This window comes from Camarhynchus parvulus, chromosome 9, assembly GCF_901933205.1.
Source record: "Camarhynchus parvulus chromosome 9, STF_HiC, whole genome shotgun sequence".
NCBI lineage: Eukaryota > Metazoa > Chordata > Aves > Passeriformes > Thraupidae > Camarhynchus > Camarhynchus parvulus.
In genome coordinates this window covers 19,567,040-19,593,340 of record NC_044579.1, presented here as the reverse complement: position 1 = coordinate 19,593,340, position 26,301 = coordinate 19,567,040, and the positions used below count along the sequence as shown (strand labels likewise).

Here is a 26,301-nt window from a genome sequence, read left to right as displayed (position 1 = left end):
ATTTGTATAAACAAGAAAAGAGGTGTTTGCCATTCTGATTTATTTCAATGCTTTTACATGTATAAAATATACTTTAAATACATAAAAACTAGGAAATGTTTTGCTTTTAAAAAATACCATCAACTTTGTGAGTGAGCACACAGCTGTGATGCAGCTCTCTGACCTATGGCAAGCTGATTAAAATGTTTGTGGTGTAACACCCCTCATCAGAGCAAGCATGGAGACAGGAGCTCCTTTTCCTCAACTCCCATCCTGCTGATTCAGCTCCAAGTGGGACACGTGGCCTCTCACTCAAGCTCCAATCCCAGCTGGATACAGGCACCTTCCCAGTCACAGTTTGGAAGCACATAAGGAAACCAGCATTCCAATTCCACAAGGAACATTACTCCTGGTGCTCAAATCGTCTCACTATCTTTGCACTCTCTTTTTTCAGTTCCTCAATGTGAGCATTTAGGCACTCCAGGATGTGCTGGGATCTCACTTCTTCATCTTCCAGGTATCGTGCAGCAATGGATCCCACAGAAGCTGTAGGCAAGGGGCACTAAAGGGAAACAAAGGGATTATCAGGCATTCCTTCATTCCAAGTTTTGGCCAGAAACACCACTGATCTTCAAACCACACCACTGAACATGCTCCTAGAGGGCTCGTTTCCATCTAATGGGCAGACTAAGCACTCAGGTCTCATACTTGCATCACAGGTCACGTCCCTCCCAATAGCCAGCAACGATTGCTGCACGAAGCCAAGACTGACAAAAAATCACTACTCAAAAATCACAGCTAGAGAAGGTCACTACAGAATACCAAGGAGTTTTCCCTGGGTGCTGGTGCAACATCATCCTGCTCCTTGTCTCCATAAAAATCCCAGTGAGTGGGAGCCCCTCAGAGTTTGGGTCCAGGGAAGGGAAAGCACTGCCAGACTGGTTTTTTTTACCATATATTCCCCACTGGGAATATCTCTGCTTTCTTTCATATACCTCCTCTTCTTCCCCGAAGTAATAGGCTCCTGGTACAATCCCACAGGCAAGTACAGGCCAAACTCCCATTGCAGCTCACAGAACAGCACTTCAGTCCAGCCAGCAATGGCCAACAAGCTAGTCCAGATTCTTTCCTTTACAGTCAACAACTATTCCTGCTCCTCACATCACTTACCCACAAGTTATTAACTTACAAAAACAACACTGTAAACCAGGCTTAATGTACAAGTTGATGAAGAGAAGCCTCGTGCACAGGGGCTGGCACGTGAAATATTAAGGTTACTAAGGGGCTGCTTTCCATTACAGACAAGTTGTCTCAGTGTGTTGGCAAGAGAAAAGAACTGGTTATTTCCAAATCCTGGAGTCTCGTGGTTTTCAGGTCTTGTCAACAGCCAGGAACAAAGGGAAACAAAAAAGGCTACAGACAACAAGCAAATCTCTCCCACCCCACTACTGCCTACTGATGGGAGTTCTGCTCTCTTAGTGCTAAAGGAATTGATTTAAAGACACTGGAGCCTGACCCAGTCAACACCAGGAGAAATATCTGCATTTCCTTAGAAATCTTATTTCTACCTCTCAGAATAAAAAGCAGCCCATTCTCTTCTATTAAACATCAAGCCCTAGAGCTTCTCAGGCCCTAAAGGGGAATTGTTCACACTTTGGGTCCAGTCTTGCAACCTGAAGAGTTTCCATTCACAATACTGTAGTTCCCTAAGTTCCCAACACTGTTCTCTGGGTATGTGCACAAGCTATTTTAGTCTTGAAAAATCAAGACCTGTTCTTGGTCATAAACCTCATCAAAGATCTGGCAAGCCTCCACTTATCTGTGCATTAGCCTTTGAGCCTCTTCTCTGGACTCCTACAAAAAGATAGCTAATAGTTGTCACTGCTATCAATGCAAAAACAGAAGAGAAACTGCTCTGAACACTGCTAGGGCAACACATCTGGAGCAAGGACCAGTGCTCACCATTCTCCCCTCCCTAAACATGACAGGAAGAAGTGATTCAGTGCAAATTTTCTGTATGTTGGTCAGTTTTCTTGTAACTTGCTTCAGCAACTGAGCTGAGGTAGGACAGAGAAAGTGCTAACACTGCTCCTGATGAAAAAAATACCATCAGCAACTGGGAAAAAGAGCAGGCTCCCCTTGTGCAGTGAAGCAGGGATTTCAGGCTTTGTCATCTGCAAGCATAAGCAGCTTTAAGTTCAGTGTGCTGACTGCTGCAGCCTGTTTGAAAAGGGGTAAAACTCACCCTGTGCTCTACAGATGTGCAGCAACCAGCCACCCAGAGGCCTGTGAAATACTGACATACTCAGCACTCCACATCCACTCTGAGCCTCTACTACAGGCCCAAGCCAAAAGCTGAAGCAGAATTCTGAGGGGACAGGAGCAGATTCTGGTACACACTGAGGTACAGCACCATGAGCTCTTGGAATTAACTTAGCAAGCACACAAACACAAAGCTGTTCTCCAAGGAGTTCTGAAGAGCCTCTATATGGATCTTCCTGGCCAAGTCTTACCCATCCAGCAGTGGCTTTCCTTCCCTGTTTAACATTTGATTTACTTAGAGGATCACACACAACATGCAGTTAGGTCATGCATTCAAATGCCCATCCCCTTTTGCCAGATAAGAACCCAGCTCTATTTTCAGCTGTTGAGCAGCAAGTAGCTCCTGTACACTGCTTACCAAAAACACAGATTCTCTGTGATGATTTAAGGCAGGCTGCTTAGATGCTTCATCTGCAAAATCTTTGTTTTCATGCACCACATGAAGCACAGACTCCATTCCCAGCCAGGCACGTGACTCCCTGCAGTTCTTGCTGCTGCTCTGGGAGGGTGGCTCACCCATCTCAGGGGTCACAGTTCCTGTTTCTGCAGCCCCACACCTTTGGGAGTCCCTGTGATGATGCTGAGCAGTCCTGTCAGGCTGGAGATGTGTCCTCCCTGTGTGTTCATCCTGCTTGTGCTGTGCTTCCCTGGAAGGCAGGTTTGAGCACAGAACTGAGTTTGTCTCTTAGCAGCTGAACTCCAGCAAAAACTCACACAAGAGGCAACAATTAACATAGATGTTACTAACAGCCCTGGCAATCCAAACTTGTTTCCATAGCACTTCCAGACACACATTCAGTCCCTGTGGAATTCTCTCTCTCTTCTGCTACTGTAGATATCAAAAACCACAGCCTGCACATCCTAGCACAGCAACAGAAAGGAACACAGCTGCCTGGGCCACATCTAATCCTGTTACCAAAAACAGCACAGACTGCTGCTCCAAAGAGAGGCAAAGGCAGACAAAAGACAAACACTGCTGGCTTTGCAGAACACAAACCAGCTGGGACTCAAAGCTACTGCACTGCTTAAGGCACAAAGGCAGATTCCCAACCAGTCCTTGTGTTCTCCCAGACACACAATGCACTGGAGAGACACCCAGCATGCCCTTAAACATCCCCACACCTTCTGCTCTCCTTCCCCCTGATGAAGCAGCATCCCTGGGGTCACTCACCTGTGCTGTACATCCCTGGGCTCTCCGCCTTGCCCCTGCTGAGCCATGCCCTCAGGTTCACCTGGGCATACCTGTGCAGTGACCCCCAGTTTTGCCCTGGTCTCTGCGAGGTCCTTCCGCAGCTGCTGGTTCTCAGCTATTAATTTCTGGAGCTCAGCAGTGTAGTCCTCCCTGAGTGCTCTCAGGGTGCCAGCACCCCCCTAACAGACAAAGAAGGGCAGAAGTCAGAAGTTCTGGTTTGCAAGATACCACAGTCACATCCAGAGCAAAGGCCAGCTAGAGATTCCTTAAGGCATAACCCCAACCTCACTTGACTGGCAAAACCTTCAAGACTTTCCTAGGAGAAAATTAATTATACATATACCTTACTGGGTCTTCATCCAGATTCACTAGGCTGATCTGCCTGGGATGGTCAGTCTCTCTCACCACTGGATTCCTTTTAGAACGGGAAAACATGGACCTAGGATAGCCCAGATGTACCTGCCTCTGGCCTTTCTGAAACTCTGAACAACTTGCTTCTTCCCATCATCTTCTTTTTACTAGGCCAGGTGAGTATAATTTCCACTGCTTCTATCCCTGTGACATTCCCACTTGCTTTTTGCCAATTCTATTAAATTTAGATGCTTAATTAATTCTCATCAGCTCAGTATCTAAGGCCTTTCCAAATATGCATTAGGACTGCCAGGCCAAGATCCAGCTCCTGTGCCTTAGGGCTGTAGGGCTTTTTTTTAAGGAAGATTTCCTGCTTTTCACACTGCTGCCACATTTTTGGGAATTCACACAGGCAAAAGCCACCAGGCACTTTTCAAGCAGAAAGCAATGGGCCTTAAGTTATTTCAGTTTCAAACCAGCCCTCCAGAAAGCTGTGCTTTTAATCCATCTCACCAGCCACAGGCTTCTGTTCAGCACTTTCCCAGGAACTTGGCACAACTGACAATCACCCCAAACTAATACTAAGAGGTATTTCCTTCCCACAGATCTAACAGGAAAAAAGCTCTGACATACTCTCATGAGCTTCTCAGCTGTCTGAATCCAGCCCTTGCCCCCTACAGGGAAGCAGCCATTCTGCTTAAGTTGAAACAGAACTTGCAAACCAGCCACTTCTTCCTTCACAAAATGAGCCAACTCGTTATTTCTGCCAAAGCTGCACCTCTGCCATGCAGGCTCCTCTTCTCCCCTCTGCCTCAGGAGTTTTGGAGGTTTTGTTCAGCTGTAGGAGCCCACCACAGGGCTCTTTCCAAGAACACTGCCCCAACACATCCAGCCCATATTCCCAGTCTGCATCCCCCTCATGGAGAGCAAAGGAGGGCCCTGCTGAATGGCTCCTCACTAGGGGAGAACACACTCTCACCCCAAGCATTTCAAGGGCCAGAGCAGTTACAGCTCTCAGACAGGTCAAAAGGACATCACAGGTTGAGAATCAAAGGTTTGAGGTAAACTGGCTTAAAATGGAAGCGTAATGAAATGTACTAAAAAACGTGGGCCAAAGCCCATGGAGAAGACATGGAAATTATGGCTGCTTCTGTAGTTCTCTTCACCACTCTCTGACTGAACAAATGCTTGATATTTCTGCACCTTATTTCCTCTCAAATTGCCTCTTTTGCTTGGGTTTAAAGTTCACTGAGCTCTATTCCCCATTTTGAGAGGCCTGGGCAAAGACTCTGACTATTTCCAGGCAGGCACACAAGGCTAGCCCCTTCCCAGCTCCTGGTCCTCAAAACCTCATACCTTCAGCTTACCACACTCTGTTTTTTCCAAAATCTCTGAGAGATGACGGTTTTCCAGCCTCAAGGTTTCCAGCTGGACCAGAATTACCTGAGGAGACAGAGGCAACCAACAAGCTCAGAAAAAGAACACAATGCAGGCCCATAACACCCTCAGCTTTTGTACAGAGGCTAAAGATAGAAGGAAATTACTAATGTAGCTAAAACCCAGGATGGTGTTCCAAGCCTTCAGATCCCTTAAACAGATAGCATAAGAGTCTTGTGCCTTTTTTACCCTGTGCTCCACTGCTTTCCTCTCTGCTCTTTCAATCTCTGCTCTGAGCTGCTGCTCCAGGTCTGAGGTGGAGCCGCTCGCCGATGCAATGGTGATGTCCCGCTGCTGCAGCTCCTGGGTCAGCCTAGAGATCTCCCTTTTCATCCCCTCCAGCTCACTGCTGTGCATTTGTTCAGCCTGAGAGAGCTGGTCTTTCAGCTGGAGGAAGACATGCACACATCATTAATGAGCTTTTAAAACACGTTTCAGCTAAAAAAGCAAAAGTATTGCACATGGGAATGTGAAATCTCAGTCCTGGAAAACAAAAAGGCTCTCTGTAACAAACCCTCTGCACGTGCTTGTCCTTCCTGATTGAGAGCCGCCTCATCCCAATCCCCTCCCACACCACACACTGCCAACTGGAAAGAAGTTTCATGCCATGAGGTACTTGAGAAAACCCACAATTTATCAAACCAACAGCCTCTTCAGCTCATCATTCAACCTCTGTAGGCAAAGGTTCACCATGACTGGGGAAGCACAGTAACCCTTGGGAAATATAACCCTGCAATTGGCCACTCTGCCTTCCTGGGGTATTTGAAGATACCATTTAAATATGGTAACTTTAAATAGCTCAAGCTGGCTTTTTCTTCCAGGAATTAATTTGCCCTAAGTCTTTTGAATCAATATTAGAGTTGAATCAATGTTAGCTCGTAGCAACTAAAGCTTCCCATGGCAAACTTCCACCAGCCAGCTATGCACAGGGTAAAAATACATCTCTTTGTTTTCCTAACTCTGTGTGATGACCACTAGGCCCTGCATGATGAGAGAATAATCATTCCCTATTTACTTTCCACATGACAGGCATGATTTTATTTTCAGTCCATTCAATCTCATTTATCTCTTTTCCAGTTTGCTAAGTCCTATTCCATTCAGCTGTTGCTTGTATAAAAACCACTCCATCCTTTATGGCCATCTTTTTCCATACCTTATCTTGGTTTATTCAATGCTTTTTGAGGTGGCAGACCTGCACCACATACAATATGCTTGTAGGCACACTTAATATTTATTCAGTGGCACGACAGACCAACAGCAGCATAATTCCTTCCCCAGGACTCCATTCCATTAGTCAGAAATATAAACCACCCAAACACACAGGATTTTTCTGAGAATTACAAGCATTTTAGAAAATTGAACCAGATGATCTCTGCCTACCCATGTAAATACCGTTCACATGGTGATTTATCTCCATGTCACCTCAATGCCTCCCAAGTATATAAAACAGAAACAGCCTTCATAAATCTCTCCCTCCTCCCCAGCAGCCTGTGGGAGATTCATTTACTGTGTGGCTGTTTAGATGTGTAACCAAGCACACATCTCTGGCAAGATCTGCACCTCTGTATGTTCAGAATAAAGGATGAAGGATTTCCACACAAGTGAGGTTTTTCACTCAGGTTCAATGAGGCTTCCACTCTACCAGGCTCCAGTGAAAGCTCTCACATGAGTTGATGCAGACCATTATGAAGAGCCAAGCTAGTGGAGGGCCTGCCCCCCTTGGGTGCTCAGAGCTCTGGGGTGAGCCCCTCGGGGCAGGTGAGCTGCTCCATTCCGCCCAGCCCCTGCCCTCATGCCCAGCTATCCAGCCTGAAACACACTCCCTTATTCACACAGGGACCAGGACACATTTGAAGTCCTGCCTCAAGTGTGACAGGACATATTACAGCAAACTCACTCCTCCTCTGCTCTTCATCCTGCTGGGAGCCTGTATCAGGCTTAAACTCAGAATTCTAGACCTTAATTTCTTTGCATATTTTCCCCTCCAGCAGTAAGTCAAGCATCAGTATCAAGCATACAGAAGTACTGGGGGAGGCCCAGGAGATGCTCACAAAGCCAGGTTCAGACACCTGCACACAGGTGTCCTCTCAACCCTTCCTCTGCCAGGTGTGCTCCTTACCTCCAGCAGATCCCTGCCTGCCAGCAGCCCTGCCCTGGTGCCACTGTTGAGGCACTGGCACACAGGGATCAGCTCACCCCACCACTGCCATCCCACTCCCCAGGAACAAAGCCATGTTACCTTTTTAATCTCTGCCCTTGACTCAGTCTGGTCTTCTTCCAGGGACTGCAGCTCTTTGATATTCTCCCCCAGCTCCTCGCTCAGCTGCACACACCTGGCATTTGAAGACACCAGGCTGGGTGCCAAATGCAAAAGTATAGATTAGAATAACCCAAGGAGGAGGAAATGGTCAGAGAAACTTTGATCTTCCAGGCAGTCCTTTATGTCCATTACAACAGAAACTAAACTCAGCCTACAAGTTCCTTACCAATCCTCTGGGTTTGTTTTCCAAAATCATTTCACAAGAGATCAGGAAGCTCATCTAACAGATAACAACTGTTTCTTGCTTGTTTATTTACAAAGTAAGATTACAAAATTTATATGTAAACACAAGTCTGAAAACCACAAACTTGGAGAGGAATCATAGAATCACAAAATGCTTTGGGTTGGGAGGGACCCTAAAGCTCAACTCATTCCACCCCCTGCCATGGGGAGGGACACCTTCAACTGGACCAGGTTGCCTCAACCCCCATCCAGCCTGGTCTTGAGTACCTCCAGAGACAGGGAGCCCCCAATCTCTCTGGACAGATTTGTTTATAACCCTCACTTCACAGGAAGGTCTGGATCTGGTTCTAACCAGCTGTCTAACAAAGACTCCTTAGCCTCAGTAAAGGTGCTCAGCCTAAGGAAGCTGGAACCCTGAGAACACCCACCATGTGCAGAGAAAGGCAGCCAACCAATTAGCAAAGCAGTCACTATTACCCTGCAAAATGAATTGCACTTGATTTCTTTGGCCCTTTGATATTTAAAACAAGCCTACAAACATCACTAGTTAACTTGATGAACACAATTAGGTGCTGTGTTATTATCCAAGACTACTTGCACTTGCAGAGGGAGCAAGCAGAGGGTTACCTGTTCTCAAGACGAGTCACCTCTGACTGCAAGTGCTGCTCCTTCTTCTGGGCAACATCCAGCTGCAGCAGCACCTGCTCCAGCTCCAGCCCTGCAGAGGACAATGGCTTCCCTTGCAAGCGCTCCTCCAAGGCCCTACACAGAAATAGCAGCTTTACAGAAACATGCACAGAATAACAGCACAGAAACATGTCTGAGTTCATTGGTACAGGGAACATAACTGCTGGAGTTCTCTGAAAAATACACAGCACCAAAAAGCAGGTGACCACTGTGTGCAGTGTGAGTAAGTAAACACAGCAGCTGGATGACAGCCCCTGCTTGAGTTAAGGCTGACTGAAAAAGACTATCTTTTATTTTGATGTTGGCCTCCCTGTCAGAGACTGGTAGGTGACCAACATCCAAACCTTCTGACACAGCCACCAGAACCCAACAGCCTCTGCACACTGCCTGGGCAGAAGGCTAACATGATTTTGTCACAGATGTAGTTACCTGAGCAAGCCCCAACCAGTGAGAACTTTCACCTAGGTTAATAAGCCATGTTATCAAACCCTGAAAGGCCTCCAGCACTTGGCTGAAAATGCCTGGGAGAAACATTCTCAAAAGCCCTGCACTGCCTCCAGAAACCCAGCTGAGGAAAGTGGATTCCCTCCATGCTCTTCACTGATTATCTGCTAATTCCAAAAGCAATGCAAATTGAAAAATGCTGCAAGGCAGCGCAGTGCTTGTGATAAACTGCAGTGCACTATGTTAAATACAACCAATACAGATCCAGCTGCATGAAAATGCTGCTACTGTCCTCAGTGAGAAACCTGGAACATGGACCTGGATTGAAGAGCCAAAGTACCAGCAAGGCACAGATGCTACCTGATGAGGAGTTCTTTTGTGTGAAGAGTTTCAGTCATCCTGTCCAGCTGTTTCTGTAACTGTTCCTGGTGCAGTTTCGAGCTGCTAATGAAATCTTCTTGGGACTGCAAGGTGGCTCTCAGTTCCATCTTCTCATCCTGCAGCACCTGCACAGGAGGTAGAAAGAGTGACTGCTGCAAGATGGACCAAACCAGTTAGTTGCAATGTGACAAGAGGTTGATCAGATTTTTTAGGACCCTTTGAAATACTGCAGAGCAGCACATTCCTACAAAGTCAATTTTGATGCTAATCAGGAACTTTACAAAGGCTCTAGAAAGAGACAGACTCCAGGATGAAAAGCCTTCCCACCACTTCAGACTCGATTTCTTAAGAGTTCCTCCACTGACCTCTAACATTGTCTTGGACTGTCTTAATTCCTCTTGAACTCTGTGCTGATCTTCCAGAATGATGCGATTGTCCTCACTGAGGTCATCCACCCTCATGCTGAGCCTCTGCACCTCCAGCTCGTTGGCACTGATGGTGTCCTTGGCCCTCTCCAGCCTGCTGCTCAAGTGCTGGATTTCCGAGCGGCTCGCCAGCTCCACCGAGTCCAGCATCTGCTTCCGACTGGCCAGCTGGGTCTGCAACAGCAAGCACCTGCTAGAGCTAAACTGCAAAACCACCAAAGTTCTACCAAAGCTAAATTCAACACAGCTACTGATTTCTTGGTCTAATGAGCCACATTCTCATTCTCAACAATACCTTCCAGGGAATTAGGGAGAGTATTGTTCCAGGGTTACATGATGGATAAAGCTTCCCAAGGCAAATAGAATAAGTAAAAAATAAAATGAAAAAAGAGGGAGACATTTGATTCCAAAAGCAGTTCAAAGAGAATCTGGAAAATGAGAATCTGAAATCACTCCAGCTGCCCAAGTATGATTTGTCTAAGAACAAAGCCTCCTGCTATTATTTTGCTCATGAGCTCAAGGCTAGACCAGGACTAATGGCTGCAGGTAAGAAAGTCTGTAAACCAAACAGGGCAGAGATTACCCAAGCATTAATTCCACACCAGGACAGAAAGCAGCTCAGGGTGCTCAACTGCAAAACCACAACCACCAAACAGCCCCAAAACAAACCAGTTTGTAACAGCCAATTTGCTTTGCTCTCTGCAGTAAATACCTGGTTCCAGCAGCCTGAGGGAGTGCTCACTTTGAATTTTTCAGCGCTCTAATGGCAGACAAAAAAGTTACAAGGAATGTATGAGTAGCAGACAATATCTGCTCTATAATTTATAGGCACAATACTTTATTTCATAGCATTTCTTTCCACACAGCTAGCTGGTGAAATTTAACAAGCCAGCTCTCACATAAACTTCTAGGAACATTCACTTCATGTAGCCCCTTACTGTATAAAATCTTTGAATTTTTAAAGGCTCAAACAAAATATTTGAGCAGTCCTATCCTCCCAGTTTCAAAGAGCAGCAATGCCTGCCAGCTTCAGAAGCATCACATGGCTTGATTTACACAAACTGTAAGAACTGCTCATTTGCAAGGCTATGGTATAGTTTTGATTACAGCCTTTTATTATTATTAAAATAGTCATGACAGAAAAGATAATCAAGAGGGCCAAGAGTTTAAAGCAGAGCCTTTCTTCACCCAAGAAGCCAGAGTATCAGACTGCTTGAACATTTATTTCAGCATTAAGAAAACATTTAAGCTGTCTCTTATTTCCAGCCACACAATATCCAGGCCAGCAGACGATTCCAGGTTTTTAGGAAAGGCTGACTTTAAAGGCTGAAGGTGTTCCAGAAGGTGGTCTGTACCAGGGAAAATTTCAGGCTTCCCTAAGCTGCTCTGCAAGAGCTGAGTGGATGCCAGATGAAAGGAGAGAGAGGGGAAGTACTCCATGGTCATGGATCTCAGCTTGACCTTGTGCTAGAAAGACAACTGAGCACGTAAAATGTACAGAAACGTCCAAGGCAAAAAAATTAGCACTTCCATGCTGGGCTTTTCAAAGCAACTGAGGATTCAGGCAGTCTTTTCACAGTACCTGTGCACCTAAGGCACCTATACAGCTCCGGGAAAACCTCCCCAGCCTCCTGGTTTTCTGCTGCACAGTAAGACAAGTTCCTCTGTGCCCCAGTGTCCCAGCCTGAGCTCCAAGGACACATCTGTTCCCAAACAATTGAGCTATCAACGACACACAGACAGCAGAGCAGCAAGACCTTCTGCTCAAGGACTCTCTCTGCATTTGTACATCTCCTGGTGTCAGCCTCTCACAAAGCCCCTGTCAGAGCCAGCTTCAATCCTGTCATCACAGTCTCCCTCCTCGCAGGAGCTTCCACTCAAGAGCAACTCAGGAGCCCATTAAGGCAAAGTCCCCAGCAAGAGCTTCTTATCAGTGTCTGCTGTGATTGTGTCTGTGTGACTTCACAGCTGTGCTCTAGGTCAATTCATCTTGCTCTGCTGCAGCACCACTAATTCACTGAGCCATCAGCTTTGCAGAACAGCAGCCCCACTACTTTTTGCCTTTGAGAGACTTAAAAAGAGGGGTGGGGGGCTGGAAACTGCTGTTGCTTCAGTATTTTATGGACATCTCTGCTGTAGGGGAAGACTGTTTTCCAACAGTACCCTCTGAGCTGGACCCACAAGGTACATATCTACCTGCTGGCAGGTACACAGCTTTCAAGTAGACAACATGATGTAACATATTTTAAAGTGTTATATGCTGGGGTCTCTGCCTCTCAGGGAAATCTGCATCCTACTCTCTTCTCTGCTAACCAGAGTGATGGCAGGGAGAGCTGCACAAGGTTTATCTAATCTCTGATGACAGACTCCAGACCTTTTCTCCATACAGCACTCGTACAAGCAAACCTTATTCCACCAGAACATTAAAAGTCACTTCAATGGCAATCTGAACTGGATGGGAGCCTGAGAGATTTCATTAGCCTCTCCCTCCCTGCCACAAACAAAGCAGAAACTTCCAGCACACGTTAATTGTACCTGCATGAGCTCGGAGTGCTCTGCCAGAGCCTTGCGCTGCGCCTCCAGCGATGCCACCTGCTGCTGGTACTGCAGGCGCTGCTTCTCCCAGTCAAGTGATTTCTGACGGAACTCCTGCAAGGACAGCAGGGGTGGCTTGGAGCAGTACATCCCCCTCCAGTTCACATCCATGTTTGCCTTCTCTCCCCACCATATCCTCACACCTTTCCCCCAGCAGGGAAACCATTAGCCAGTCACCTGATGAAGCAGCTCAGCAGTGCAGAGCCCTCACACACCGTGCTCGCTGCACTCCTTCCCCACCTGACGTAAAGCTCACAAATGTTAAGTGCCAAAACATTCATGGCTGATTTCATGGCTTTGCTGTCAGGGGTTTAACAATTCAGACTGGCTTTGGCTTCCAAAACATGCTGCTACTGAAATCACCAAGATGACAAGAATTAAATACAGAATTTGACTGCTAATCTCTGCTCCAGAAATTGGATACTACATCAGGCAGATGTCTGTTGTTACCACATCTCTCAGGAGGAGAAAACTGAGTGGGGTTGAGCTCAGCAAAGCAGAAAGATTAGAAGATGAGACAGGGTTGAGAAGAAGTTTGACATGTAGCTCCCTCCTCCTCAAAGAAGTGAGAATACAACCTCCCCACACTGGGATTCATTCCATTCACATAATTAGTTACTCTTCCAGTACCTCCTTCCTTTTATTTAGTCTAAGGGTAAGAACAGCATTAAGGTTTATGCAGTGCAGTCAGAGGCCCCAACACACGAAACTGCCTTTATCACACATGCAGTTGAGAAGAGCTGCACCTGGAGAGTTGATGGGCAGTGCTCCTTAAGCAGGAGTCACTGTCCACTTCCTAGTGGACAGTTCAGTCACCAGTGAAGCCCAGTAAGGCAGTTAATACATACAAGCTGGTCAGCACTTGCTTTTTCACCACATACCTCCAGCTTCCTGGTCAGTCGGCTCAATTCAAACTTGTCCTCCTCTTGTCCCTTGTAAGCTTCTCCTCTGCTTCTTTTTTTCTTCTGCAGCTTCTCATAGCTCCTCCTCAGCCGTGACAACTGCAGGATATAGTGAAAGAGAGAGCTTTGCTCAAGGCCTCAAGGCAAGAATTAAACAGCCCTTTGAAAGTGGTTCACACAAACAATGCCCTCATCAAGGCCACACAGCTCCCAAGTGAAGGCTTCTATTTGGATAATGAGTCTTTTATTCCAACAGCACAGCAAAACACACGAGTTGTATGAGAGTAGCAAGATGCCACTGAAGTCATGACATCAGCAGCTTTAACTAAAGCTCTGTCTTACCATAATTAAAGCATGACTGAAATATTGATCAGATGGAGGTTTACAGGCAGCTGTCAATGCAGCAAGAACACAGCAACCCCCTCTCTACAGGTGGTTCCCAGCCCCAGGAAGACCTAGCAGCACCTGTGGCTGATCTGCTCACCCACAGGAGCACACCCACCACACCACACACAGGTAAATCTTGTGTGATCAAAATACATTTGTGCAGCTCAGGTGGGAACTAGAACTCTCCTGCTTAGTGGGAGAAGGAAGGTTTGAGAATTGCCATTACCCATAATATCAACACCACTTCATCTGTCATTTTCTGCTTAGATACACTGTGTATTTCACAATGAGTGGAGAATGCCAACAGAAAATATCACTCCTACGCCTGCTGCTAGGATGCTGAAGTTGTATCAGAAGCAGGAATGAGGAAAAAACTCTTGACATTTAAATGACCCTCCGTGCAAATAATCACTTGCAACTAGCGGAGAATTTTTCATATGATGAGCTCCCCCCTACTTAACCATTAAATAAAAGGCTTCCAAATAGCCACATGAATTTGAAAAGCCATCACTGCTGTTTTACTGATAGACAAAGCTGAGCCCATGGATGAACAGAAGGACCATGAGAAGAAAAAATATCTGATTCAAGACCTGATGCATTCAGTAGTTTGGTGTGTTCAGTGGGAACAGACAGATGTTCAGGCTTAGAGTTAATACCAACATCTTTTGCCAAACATATCAGGAGATAAGAGGTCTATTCTTTCGACAGTCTCAGTAAGTTAGACACTGTACCTGTAACTGCACTGGAAATGGTGGTAAACAGAGACAGAAATAATTTCCCCAAACAGTACTAAGAACAGAAGACTGAGGAATATTGGAGCTCAATGTCATCAGCATTAATACTGTGTAGGTAAAATACCCACAAAATGCAATTTAGGCCAAAACACACAGGCTGTATTTCAGCCATAGCAATTTAGGCTGATCTGCCAATGTACCTCAGCTTTGCTCTGCAGCTTATCCACAATTCCAGTGAGAACAGCCAGCGAATGAAGCCTGTTAGTCATATGGAATAGTGAGGTGTTTTTAAATGAGAAAAGATGCCTTCTGTCATCAGAGCAGAGACTACCAAATTAATTTCACTTATGGCTTACAATGAGCAGGAACTAGGCCCAGCCCTCCAGAGAAAACAGGTCAGGGCTCTATGAGCTGCTCGTGCCAGTTCACTCCCTGCTACTGGCAAGTGCAGACAGGCAAAGAGTTCAGGATAAATCTGGAATGTTGTTATACCACCTGCAGGACAGGTATCACCTTGCATTGAGTAAGAGGCTTTGAGATGGAAGCTCTGATATTACTGTCAAACAGCATTTTCTACATACACTTGGTTTTCATAAAAGGTATTAAGACTAATATTCCTTGAGAGTACAAAATCCCTACTAAAGTCATCAGTGTTAACAAAGGCAAAAAGATGAGACCATACACCACCGTTATTTCCTGATCTCACACAAGCCAGGTCAGTTACATCCCCACCCTTTTTGAATTTCAGAAATGCTGAAAGAGCAAACTGCTGCTGCCTGTACCTGTGGCAGCTCCAGAACCAGCACTGTGGTGACTGGGATGGGCAAACACACGACATTCTTGCAGTGAACTTCTGCAGATGTCCAACATATAAAAACATTTCTACTCCAACAGTTCTCTGTCTGTCACCAAGTTCCTCCAAATCACAAAAAACAGGCCAATTGAGCCATACAAATGTCACTTTATCTATGCTCAATGCTCTTTTGGCTAAGCACACAAACACTAACAGAGTGGGCAGTTTTAAAACCACAGCATTGAAACAAAAACAATGACACAAAGTAATTCATCCATCATCAACTGGGAACTAGAAACCAGACTTCTCTTTTTGCAACTCACCTCCTCCTGGAATTTCTTCAGCTGTTGTTCATACTCTCTAACCATATCCTGCTTGGATTTTTCCACATCCTCAACCTGGCGACGCAGCATGCCAACCTGAACAAAGGGATAAAAAGCAAATAAATATAACAGAAGTAGGCTATATTGCCAGTAGATACATGGATATTTCAGTGGGGCCCATCATTATGAAATAGATCGAGGCTGTGCCTAAATCTTTGGCAGGCTGGGGCCACAACTGTTTCTGTTGTGGTCTCTTGTTTTGAGCCAGTTTCTGGATTTCACTCCTGGGGACAAAGCTGACGTATTTGGCTTGTGCCTACTTCTATCCAGTATTTTCATAAACTCATCACAAATACACATTATGATTTCAAGCTATCTACCAAGAGAAAAGTTGGCCATGTCATTATCTTACTATGGTCAGAGAAAGGAGAGAATCCTAATAGCAAGGAAAAATAAGAAAAGGGGTTTTGAAGCTCATAGAAAAGACTTCCCTGACACTGATTCAACTGCTCTTGTGACTCATTTTTCTCCCTTTTTTTTTTTTCTCCCATCTTTTTCCCAACCACAACCTGAGTGGTCACAAGCCAACAAATTAAAATTAAAAGAAAACCCACAGAAAATTCATATGACTAAACCAAAAGCATGAATATACTCCAGCAGTGACTTCAAACATACTTTACAGTTCAGTTTGAAATCCATGTTTGCTTTTGGTGGTAAGAGACATTTCAAGTGTATTGAGAAAACATAATTGATAATAACAACAATAACCTATATGATAAAAATCATCATTCTTGCAAATGAAAATCCTATGGCTCAACTGTACCTTATGGTCCACATCCTGCACAAAAACTTCACTTACTAATAATTTTCCACCAATACAGATTTTTTTTTTGCGCTTTCCTCAGGCTTTCATTTAAAGATCACAAAACCAGAGCTCTGTAAAAAAGACCATGGAGAGTTTCCCAGCAATATCTTGGTGTAGTTCATAGTAGGAAATGGTTTTCTTGGTGTAGTTTATATAGTAGGAAATGGGTTTTTTCTACCAATGACTGCAGGTTGCTGGGCTGTCCATTACTGCTGTAGCCAGAACCAGTGCCCCTGGGTTCTCTCTAATATCTCTAACAGTTCAATATGTGGACTTCCACCAACCCTAGGGGAGCAGATCACTTGACCTGGATTGAGTTATGAACCAGACACCATGTTCCAACAGGTCCTTTACAAATTCTATTCCTGATTTCCTGATTCTAACAGGTAAAACACACTGCTGACTCCAACCAAAAAATAGTAATGAAACCAAGGTACCTCCTTTTGTTTTTCTTGCAGAGCTGCCTTGGCAGAGGAAAGCTCCTGCTCCCGAGCACTCAGACAAGCTTCCAAAGCCTGTGTCTGCCCTTCCCATTCGGATTTCTTGTGAGCCACCATGATGTCGATCTGCTTCATCAGCTCCTGCAGCTCGGCCTCACAGGAGGTCAGGAACCCACCACTGGAGGGGAGAGAGCCTGGAGTTAAAGCAGGTCCCACCCAACACATTCAGTGTCCCAAACCAACAAAGGCAGCAGAACTGACTGGCACCAAGGCACCAACTCTGCACAAGCAGTGCTTTAAACTCTCTTCAAATGAGCTCACACTGAATAGAATCACAGAATCATTAAGGTCAGAAAAGACCTCCAAGATCATCAAGTCCAACATTTTACCCAATACCATCCATGCCCACTAAACCACATCACTTCACGATTGGGCATTCAGCCTTTTGCCTCGGGTACTAGGCATGATGTAAGTAAACCAAAGCGTGTTTAATTCATATTTTGTATTGCCTTAACTGCTCTCCAGGCAGTGGCACTTTATAAGCAGATTTCAGGCACCAGAGGAATCTCACAGCCAAGCTATGAGCTCCCAAAAACAGAAGTTTATCACAAATGCAGACAAACCCTGAAGCAGAGGGGGCTGCATGACAACATGATAATGAAGAATCAAACCCTCACAATCCATCGGGGAGCAAAAGCTCCCTAGCGATGCCCAGATTTCTAATTTGGTGCAGTAATTATTGAAGCCAATTCAAGTAACTCCTCTAAAACTTCCCAGCTGCCAAGACAGGGACAATATTAAGGTTTGCCAGACACAGCCCTAGAGGGTGGTGAACTCCATAATGATCTCTACCCCTTTAATTTGCCTGTCAAAGAGAAGAACTGAAAAGAAATGGAAATCAATAGGTTAAGGGATGGAAATTTTTCTGTTCCCCCAGGGCATATGCACACTTCATTACTTGGCACTTTTTCTATAGGAAAAGAAATACTTCTTAAAGGAGCCAAAATCAGTCACATTTGAAGTTCACCCTGTCCTGTGAGTTAACCAAAAATTAGCAGCTATTATGCAGAGCAGGAACATTTCCTTCAGAGCATCTGCTAATATGTAGCAAATTCTAAACTCGATTTCTGCAACCAGCTCTCTAAAGAAGATACAGTATCAAATAAATTTGTGTCACATTCTCAAGGATGACTAGGAAAATGGCACCAGTGACTTTTGCTTCACGGTTGTTTAACACATAAAGCATTTTGTTCTGTTATTGTCACTACAGTCTCTCTCGGGTATTGAAAAGTCTAGAGACTCTCACCTCAGACAGAGCATTAAGGATTCACTCAGAGCTGAGTGGGACTCTGCAGTTTCAACACAAGCAGGAAATAATCAGATGTTTTCAGTGAAATCAGATAACAAAGTCACATCTCATTAACCCTGCAAGGCTGTTACAAAATAAATATTTATTCACAACTCTATTTACTACTGCTCCTGATGTTGGACAATAAGAATAGTTTACAACAACAACTGAGGAAAAAGGAGGCTGAGGTTTCATTAATATGTACAACTAAATACAATTAAGACTATAAGCAGGGATTAGCGCAGAGCCAGCTCCCCCAGTGACTTCACCTCTGCAGCAGCTGAAGGCCACTGCACACTTACACCAGAGGATTTATTCTGAGTAAGAGGCAAGGTTAATACCTAAATCATTTGGAATGACTGCTGGGTACAGTTGCATACATACCTTCCCCGCCCATTTCTTTGCATCCCTTCCAGCAAAGCCTCCATCACTGAATCCTGGTGGCTTCAGTACTAGGGAAGTACAGGAAAGCAGTGGTCACCCATGGCAATGCACAAACCAGGCTGCTTCTCCATCCAACTGCAGGAAAAGTGGAAAACCACAAAGCAAAGAAGTCAAAAAACATACAAGGAGCATGCAATTACAGGTGAGGAAAACAATGGCACCTTCATGAACTTACAGCCAAATAGGGGAAAACTGATTTTTCTACCAGCAAAATATAGCCAATGCTATCATCCAGCACTATCAAATTGCAGTGATATAATAATGTGATCTAATAAATTCAGAGAGCAGCAATGAGAATCTGCACTTGTGTGAACTCAGCACAGAGGGACTGGTAGATCTCCTGGGAGCACCAGCCTGTGGAGAAATAGGAACACCTGGGCTTCAAAGGGGCCAGCCCAAGATCCACCTCTGACAGGGAAGTAGTCACTTCAGAGAGAAAATACCAGCAAGTAGCAGTAAGAATTCATCCATAAATTACATATTTTCCAGGCCTCTGTTACAGATTAGGTTAAAGAGACCATGCAGGTTACCAGTACACTCAGAACACACTGGCTGTTCATATGGTTGTGGGAATTTTAAGAAAACACAAACTCCTTAAAATTTCCTCTTAAATTATGCCTTAAATTATTAAAATAAGTTGAACAGCTTTACAGTAGCAGTACATTGCTCCAGTTATAAATTACACCTTTTAAGTAACAAACACATGCATACTCAAAGAAATTTCACATCTTGGTGAAAGTGAGAAGGGTTTACATTAAAGCCAAAAATGGGGAATAAAATATTGCCATGAAACCACAGCCAGGAAGCCAGAATTTATTTCAATGTCTCCTTCATGAAACTGCATCAAACACAAAAATGGTTAAACTTGTCCAGAGCTATTAGCACAAACTTCTGTTTCCAAAATCTACACACTTTCCAAGTACTGAAGATGAATCCTTCCACCATCTTTCCTCTAAGATTAATATGGCATTATTATGCAATCAGCAAAAGGGGAGCAGGTCACAGCAAGGGAGACTTTCACAAATGCAGGCCCAGCTTTGCTCTCTTTCCCAAAGAATCTTCTATCGTGCTCCTACAGCACTTCAAAACACTATTCAGGGATTAAAACCTGTCCTTGGGAGCTGTGTTTTAAACCACAAGCATATAAAAATGCACAGAAAAAATCCTATCCCTATTCTGACAGTGTTTTGTCTGTCTTTGGTCCTGTTTGTGCTTAGCAAAACTCAATCAGTATGCAGAACAACCTCGTGGTTCTGCTGAGGGCAGGGTGCTGAGGAGAGCAGATGAGCAGATCCCCTGAGCTGCTGACAGCGTTCCAAGAGCTCTCCAGGTGGCAACAGCAGATATTAGACAGTAGCAGCTCTCCTCTTTCATTCTAATCACACCTACACAGAATCAATTTTCAGTGGGCAGAGAGATGAGGAGACAGACAGCACAGAATTCCAGAACAGTTTGGGTTGGAAGGGACCTTAAAGCCATTTCATGCCAAACCCCTGCCATGGGCAGGGGCACCTTTCACTAGCCCAGGTTGCTCCAAGCCCTGTCCATCCTGGCCTTGGACACTTCCATGGAAGGGACAGCCAGAGTTTCTCTGTGCTTCTGCCTTACCACCCTCACAGTCTGACAGCTTTGCTAACTTTGCTGGCATACCCAGATTTTGGGGAAAAGCCTCAAAATCAGACACCTCTAGCCAGTTTTATGCTACATAAAGTTTGCTGATTTAGTATTAAATTTTGGCCTCTCATGTTTGCAAGTTGCAATGTGCAAGTTACAGGCACCTGAGTAAAGACCCACAAGAGGAAACAATCTCCTTCATTAACTACAGCTGAAGCAAGAAGAGTTGGCTGGTCACTTCTGAAAGTGAAGAAAATTGAAGTATTTGCAAAAAAATAAAGCCCAAAACAAGACAACACATTTAAAAATAAACAAGGCTTAGCATCCCAGCTCAAGGCAGAATTGTAGCAGAGTTAAGTGGAGAGAACTTTACAATACGCAGGAGGAGTTAAGAATAGTCCCCATGAGACAACACTGGGATTAGTTCGCATTTGAAAACACAGAAAGATGGGATCTTCAAGCGCTGCTGGAAGCACGTTTACAATGAACACAACAGGAGCAGAAACCTCCCACAGACAATACCACAGGCGAGCTCCACTTGCCAGCGGCAGGAATGGCACCTGCGGCAGGAGCCCGGAGCGAACCGCCCCGCGCCAGGGCGAGAATCCCAGAGTCACTGAGCTTGGAAAAGTGCTCTGAGACCATCAAGTCCAATCTGTGACGGATCCCCACTTTGTCACCCAGCCCAGAGCGCTGAGTGCCGCGTCTAGTCTTAACACCTCCAGGGATGGGGACGCCACCACCGCCGCCCTGGGCAGGCCCTTCCAATATCTAATCACTCCTTCTGTGAAGGAATTCCTCCTGAAGTCCAACCCAAGCCTGCCCTGTGCGGCTTACGTCTGTGAAGGGGCCGGGGCCAGCGTGCTCCCCGCTCCAGCCCCCGGAGCTGCCTCCGGCAGGCGTTCCCCATTCCCGCCGTGCCGAGCTGCTCCCGGCCGAGCCCTTACAGAGCCTGCCCCGCACCTGCCCGGGGCCCTTCCAGCGCCGCGCCCCGGGGAGCAGCCCCGAGCCACCGGGCCGAGCTCCGCTCCGGGCTGCCCGACACCCCAGCTCTGGCTGGCTGGCTGGCTGGCTGACCGCCCTCCTCCCTCGCTTGTTTCCTTCCTTCCTGCCTGACCTCCTTCCTTCCTTCCCTTCCTCCTTCCCGCCTTTCCCACCCTGGCGGCGGGCACGGCCCGGCCCCGCGGCGGCAGCGTTGAGCATGCGCCGGGGCGGCGCCTGCGCAGCGCCGGCCCCGGAGATGGGCAGGGTAGGGCGGGCAGGGGAGCGCGGGGACACCGGGGGGACACCGCGGGGACACGGGCGGTCACGGAGCCGCGGTGGCCGGGAGAGGCAGCGATCGCAGCGCGCCGCGGCTGGGATGCGCTCAGCCCCTTGCTCATCGCCGCCCACATCGCGGCTCCGGCAACCGGCGAGTGCCAGGCCTGGCAAGTGCCAGTTCTCCCATCATACCCGCCAGGATCGAGCTGCCTGCTGCTGCTGCCCCGCAGGGGGACACCGGGGCGAGGGCCTGGGGTGGCCCTTCCAGGAGGGCAGAGTACAATGAAACACTCTGGAGTAATTATAGGAGCTGGGGGTGAAAGATAGGTCTCGTTTTGCTTCTGTTTCATCGGTTTCCTGAACTTCGGGTTCAGGCAGAATTCTGGGTACCTTGAAGCCCTTTGTTGTGACTCTCCCAGACATGTGAAGGTGTCGGTAAGACATGGCACTGGTCAAGGGCTGTAAGCCAGCAGGCAACAAAGGGTTCTGGGCAGTTCTAGGTGCTCAGACTCACTCAAATTAGACTTCTAAAAGTCAGTCAGTAGATATAAATACATATCAACATAATCAATAATAACCAGCTGGTTTTATATATTCATCTCTGCTGCTTATCAATCTGCAATTCACTTTGATAGAGTTCTTTTCAGATGAAGTTGTTCTCTGTGGTTATAACTCCTTTTTGAGTGGATTAGGGAAATCAAAGTATTCCTTGTAACTTTAAATTTCATATGGATTGTGTCAAAACTGGAGCATAGTCCAGACTCCAGGTCCTTGGCTGGGGATGTTGTTAAAACAGCATCTGCTTTGTGTCACAGATTTAGCTGCTCTCCCCTGCTGTGACGATGGACAGCGAGGTGCAGAGGGATGGCAGGATCCTGGATCTGATCGATGATGCGTGGAGGGAAGATAAATTGCCCTACGAGGACGTGGCCATCCCTCTGGTAGGTGAATTGGTACTTATCAATCTGAGTTAAGGCTGCTGCTTTCATCACAGTCCCTTCCAAGAAAAGGCACACAGTGTTTCTTGTGGTGCAGCTAATTTGTACAAGAGGCTCCTGGTTCTGACTCCTTCCTTGCCCTTTATGCCAGTCATTCCTGAGTGCATGAGGACATGGATGCTTCTGTCCCTTGTCCCCTGAGCAGTTCCTGAATCCTCTCAGAACTGTAGTGCCCTTCCCATTGCACTGTTCTGGGTTTGGCATCAGGGAGAAATAGGATCATCCTTTCTCTCTGCATCCCTTTTTTGTTCCTGGTGTTTGAGGTACTTTCTGGGTTGGTTTGGAGAGCAGAGGATCAGTCTCACACGGACAGTTCCAGTCTTGGTTACACTTTATCTCCTCTTCCTGCCATGCCATTAAAAGAAGCTGAGACATTTTCATGATGTTTCAAAGCAGTCTTTCCCAGATACAGTGTTACTGTTGGCAGTTCCTGGACAGCAGTGAAGGACTGGCAGGTGCAGCAGGACTCTTGCCTGCGGTGCTGTATCCAGGGTACAGCTGCAAGGCTGGAGAGGGGCAGCAGGGGAAAAGCTACTGCTGATCCCACAGAGCTCAGAGCTGAAACTTCAGATCTCCCACACTGACACCTTTCCTTAGCTATTTTGAAACTTCCAGGGAAGTCAGAGGTAGCTGAGGATTTTCCCTTCCCTTTTTCACTCTGGTACACCAGCTTTACCCCACTAGCACAGATAAAGCAGCCATGGAGATTGTGGGGTGCTGGTTTCTTTCAGCAGAGAGACATTTCCAAATTTGTGACATGGTTCAAGCTTTAGCCCTGCCACCACTGGCTTTTCAGAGAGAGCGAGGAGCAGCTGCCCAACTCAAAATCCATATGTCCAGCACACATTTTCCTGCCAAGAGTTGGGCTTGAGGGAAGCATCTTGCAGAAGCATAATTCTCAGCTAAAAGAGCCCAAACCCTCCTTTGCTTGGGATAACCTTTATTAGGCAAGCTGAGTATCATAAACATGTTCCTTGTTGACAATTGTCTTCACCCTGGGTCCAAACATTACTGTTTGTTCCCTTAGAGCCATCTCACAATGGCTTACAGTCACATACAGATAGCAGCCTCAGACAAGGAAGCCTCACCAACTACCAAGAGAAAGAAAGGCCTGGCTATGGTTATAAAGATCCCCAGAGATGGGATTCGTTCTGATCATGTAGAAAAAACAGCATGGATTCACAAGGGAGTTACTCAGGGACATTGCAAAGAAGCAACCAGAATAGCTGTGAAAGTGGTATTTGAGCCTGTCCCGAGAGTCTGCTCCAATGCTCACTCAAGGCATTTCTGGGAACTCAAATGGGTTTGAATCATTCATTGTTTTCAAAGCTGAAACATTTTATTTAGCTCATGCTGGCATTTCCAGAGATCTAGAACTCTGAATTCCTGCCCAAATGGTATCTGGCAGAATGGCACACACTCAGTGTGACTACACCAATACAGCAAGACAGAGAACAAATAATAAAAGGAAGGAAAATGAAATCTCAGTTAAACTTTCCTTCCACTTACTGTGCTGTGAGCAGCTCTGTGGCACACCTGGCAGGGGGTTCTGGCTTCTGCTGTTGATCCAGCACAGCTACACCTGAGTCCAGCATGCAGACAGGAAGGACTTCTCACCTGCCATAGGAAAGTAACATTTTACAAAACCAGTTGTCTGCAGTATTTGTATTCTTGGCAACAGCAGAAGCAGCACATTGCAAACAAACAATGGAATAATTGCATTGTACTGTTATTTACTTACTTTGCATTTGCTGTATATTCTCCTTCACTGCGTGTGCAGTCTGAGTGTATAGCAAGGCCCCAGGGTCCTGGAAAACAATTTACCTTTCAGATTAAGCACCACATTCAAATGAAAAGAATACTGTTCATGATGGGGCTCAGCAATATTTTTAAGTGGATCAGTATGTATGATATTTATTGTTCAGATGCACCCTCTGGTCTCGTTTGTGGGGTTTTGTATCTATCCATACAAATCATAACAACCTGCTGCTTGCTGGAAGTGTATTACATGTGGAATGCATTCTACCTGTGTTTTGTTCTCAGAATGAGCTCCCTGAACCAGAGCAAGACAACGGTGGCACCACTGAGTCTGTGAAAGAGCAAGAAATGAAGTGGACAGATTTGGCTCTCCAGTATCTCCATGAAAACGTTCCACCCACGGGAAATTAGTGAATTAGAGGGATTTCATACAGCGGATGCATAAATGCAACATAAAAACATTTTTTGGCTGACCATTGCTGTCATAAGCTGCCCTAAGAAAGAAACATTTCTGAAACTTTCAGATTCCAACAGTGGTTCTACTCACAATGAAGAGTTTAAAATGATTCTTTCTTGAATGTAAAATAGCAGAGGCTCTGACATCTCAGAGCCAAGTGCAAAATGTTCCATGCTTATAAGATTATTTCATGTTTTCTGTTAATTTGTTCTTAAGTTGGTGCCAATTCTGATCTTAAATGTTTTCTACACATGATTAAAAAGTTTTTACTGTCTCAAATTGCATTTGATTTCAAAGCTCACAGTGGGATTATTGTCTAGAGTTCAGTGTACAAAACCCAAATAGCTGTGAGTCGTTACCATCTTTAACAAGCGTGTGGCTGAGGCAGGATGTGTGGGCAGGCGCAAAAGGCTGGTCAGCAGAATCAAGAGCAGGGAGTAACCTGTAAGCACTTGAATTCCTGCTCTCAGGATCTGATGGTGGTGGTGGACAGCATTTCCAGTGCTGACATCCTGGGAATGTTTACCAATGTGTACAGTGAACAGACAGTCTAGTCTATGCTGAAATGGTGGTTACTCAAAATCATAGTGCTCCAAGGGATGGTTGAGAGTTCCAAGGAAGAACCTGCCAGTCCCATTGTAGGGCCTCTTGACGTGCGAGCCACTCAGATGAGCAACCTCAGATGGGAAATTAAAATTTTAAAAAAAGTGATGGGGAAAAGAAATGAGGAGGGCTTAGCTTCAGGCAACAAATTGTTACCTCTTTTTGTATTGAGATGAAAGACAAGGCCCTCAAGGACCTTATTTTATCTCTGATTCTCAGATGCCTTTTGCAACAGGTAAAAGCCTTCTGTTCTTCATGTTTTACTGTTGGACCAATTCCGTCTCACCATTGGCAGAACTTCTTGCTAAGGGAAAATATTTTGACAGAGTTTATGATTACTGGTAGAGGTGAGAAAGGAGCTGGAAGGAAAACAATGTTTAAATTATATTCTTTTGTCAGTGCAGCAGAAGAAGCACTGTCCTGGAGCTTCCAGATCCACAAATGTTATTTGGTGTCTTTTTTCAGAGTTTATCATCTTCAAAATAACAAGCCCCAACTTTTGCCTGGGTGATTATCAGCATGGTACATGTTCAGTGAGACTCAGATTGCTGAGCTGCTTGAGGCTGAAGAGCTCAAGGTTCTTGTGAAAGAATCATGCTAGACACATGCTCTGCCTCAAGTGTGATCCATGCCTGCACCAGAGGAGCAGCACACACTTGTCTGAAGGAAAAGCAGCTGCAGACAGCAGGAGGAGTTAAGGATTAACCTGAGAATTAGCAAAGTCAAAAAGTTTAATAAGTACAGCATGGACCAAAGAACGAGCTACGCCACTGGGAGCTCTTATAGTTCAGCTCCTCATTGGATCATCACCAAGGGAAAGAAAGCAGAGCCTGGGCTTAATGAGGTATTTCTAATCCACCCCATGTTCCCTTTCCCTGGCCTATGTTAGAAGAATTTGCTAAGAAAACACCAAGGAAAACCACCACCCTACTTCTATCCAGCAGCCATCCCTGCTCCCTCCCTTCTCATCCCTTTACAAACTCCCCACCACTCTCATTTTCCCAATTTTGCCACTATACATTCCAGCTCCAATTTCAGACTTCCTTTCCTGCCCCTGAT

The 26,301-nt window shown here is 45.8% G+C and overlaps 2 protein-coding genes across 7 annotated transcripts; one reads left to right on the top strand and one right to left on the bottom strand.

Annotated features, from left to right (window-relative positions):
- Nucleotides 1-23: 23 nt before the first annotated feature.
- On the bottom strand, nucleotides 24-24,204 carry CEP63 (centrosomal protein 63). 4 transcript variants are annotated; one of them, XM_030954750.1, is made up of 17 exons: nucleotides 24,166-24,204; nucleotides 23,934-24,041; nucleotides 18,493-18,627; nucleotides 16,758-16,938; nucleotides 15,456-15,551; nucleotides 13,198-13,317; nucleotides 12,257-12,370; nucleotides 10,434-10,481; nucleotides 9,662-9,895; nucleotides 9,276-9,421; nucleotides 8,412-8,546; nucleotides 7,521-7,635; nucleotides 5,471-5,668; nucleotides 5,201-5,287; nucleotides 3,473-3,672; nucleotides 2,660-2,948; nucleotides 24-541 (listed from the first exon to the last, which is right to left on the bottom strand). In XM_030954750.1, exons 3-17 carry the CDS (start codon nucleotides 18,534-18,536, stop codon nucleotides 383-385), a joined length of 2,166 nt encoding a protein of 721 aa, XP_030810610.1. In that variant the 5' UTR covers nucleotides 18,537-18,627; nucleotides 23,934-24,041; nucleotides 24,166-24,204; the 3' UTR covers nucleotides 24-382. The 4 variants fall into 4 exon arrangements, with proteins under 4 accessions (XP_030810610.1, XP_030810611.1, XP_030810609.1 ...); XM_030954751.1 differs by lacking the exons at nucleotides 23,934-24,041; nucleotides 24,166-24,204 and adding an exon at nucleotides 21,114-21,301; XM_030954749.1 differs by lacking the exons at nucleotides 23,934-24,041; nucleotides 24,166-24,204 and adding an exon at nucleotides 21,130-21,301.
- ANAPC13 (anaphase promoting complex subunit 13) lies at nucleotides 21,338-24,928 on the top strand. Of its 3 annotated transcripts, none has more exons than XM_030954753.1 (3): nucleotides 21,338-21,415; nucleotides 22,242-22,367; nucleotides 24,468-24,928. In XM_030954753.1, exons 2-3 carry the CDS (start codon nucleotides 22,269-22,271, stop codon nucleotides 24,591-24,593), a joined length of 225 nt encoding a protein of 74 aa, XP_030810613.1. In that variant the 5' UTR covers nucleotides 21,338-21,415; nucleotides 22,242-22,268; the 3' UTR covers nucleotides 24,594-24,928. The 3 variants fall into 3 exon arrangements, with proteins under 3 accessions (XP_030810613.1, XP_030810614.1, XP_030810615.1); XM_030954754.1 differs by lacking the exon at nucleotides 21,338-21,415 and adding an exon at nucleotides 21,430-21,593; XM_030954755.1 differs by lacking the exon at nucleotides 21,338-21,415 and adding an exon at nucleotides 21,761-21,861.
- The last annotated feature ends 1,373 nt before the right edge of the window (nucleotides 24,929-26,301 follow it).

Excerpts from the sequence above, each read along its gene's own strand:
- CEP63 (XM_030954750.1), bottom strand. The coding sequence starts at position 18,536 with ATGGAGGCTTTGCTGGAAGGGATGCAAAGAAATGGGCGGGGAAG. Across the intron at positions 5,669-7,520 it reads CAAGGGCAGAGATTAAAAAG|CTGAAAGACCAGCTCTCTCA; the intron begins GTAACATGGCTT and ends GTCTTCCTCCAG. Across the intron at positions 5,288-5,470 it reads GGAAAGCAGTGGAGCACAGG|GTAATTCTGGTCCAGCTGGA; the intron begins GTAAAAAAGGCA and ends CTGTCTCCTCAG.
- ANAPC13 (XM_030954753.1), top strand. The coding sequence starts at position 22,269 with ATGGACAGCGAGGTGCAGAGGGATGGCAGGATCCTGGATCTGATCGAT. Across the intron at positions 22,368-24,467 it reads AGGACGTGGCCATCCCTCTG|AATGAGCTCCCTGAACCAGA; the intron begins GTAGGTGAATTG and ends TTTTGTTCTCAG.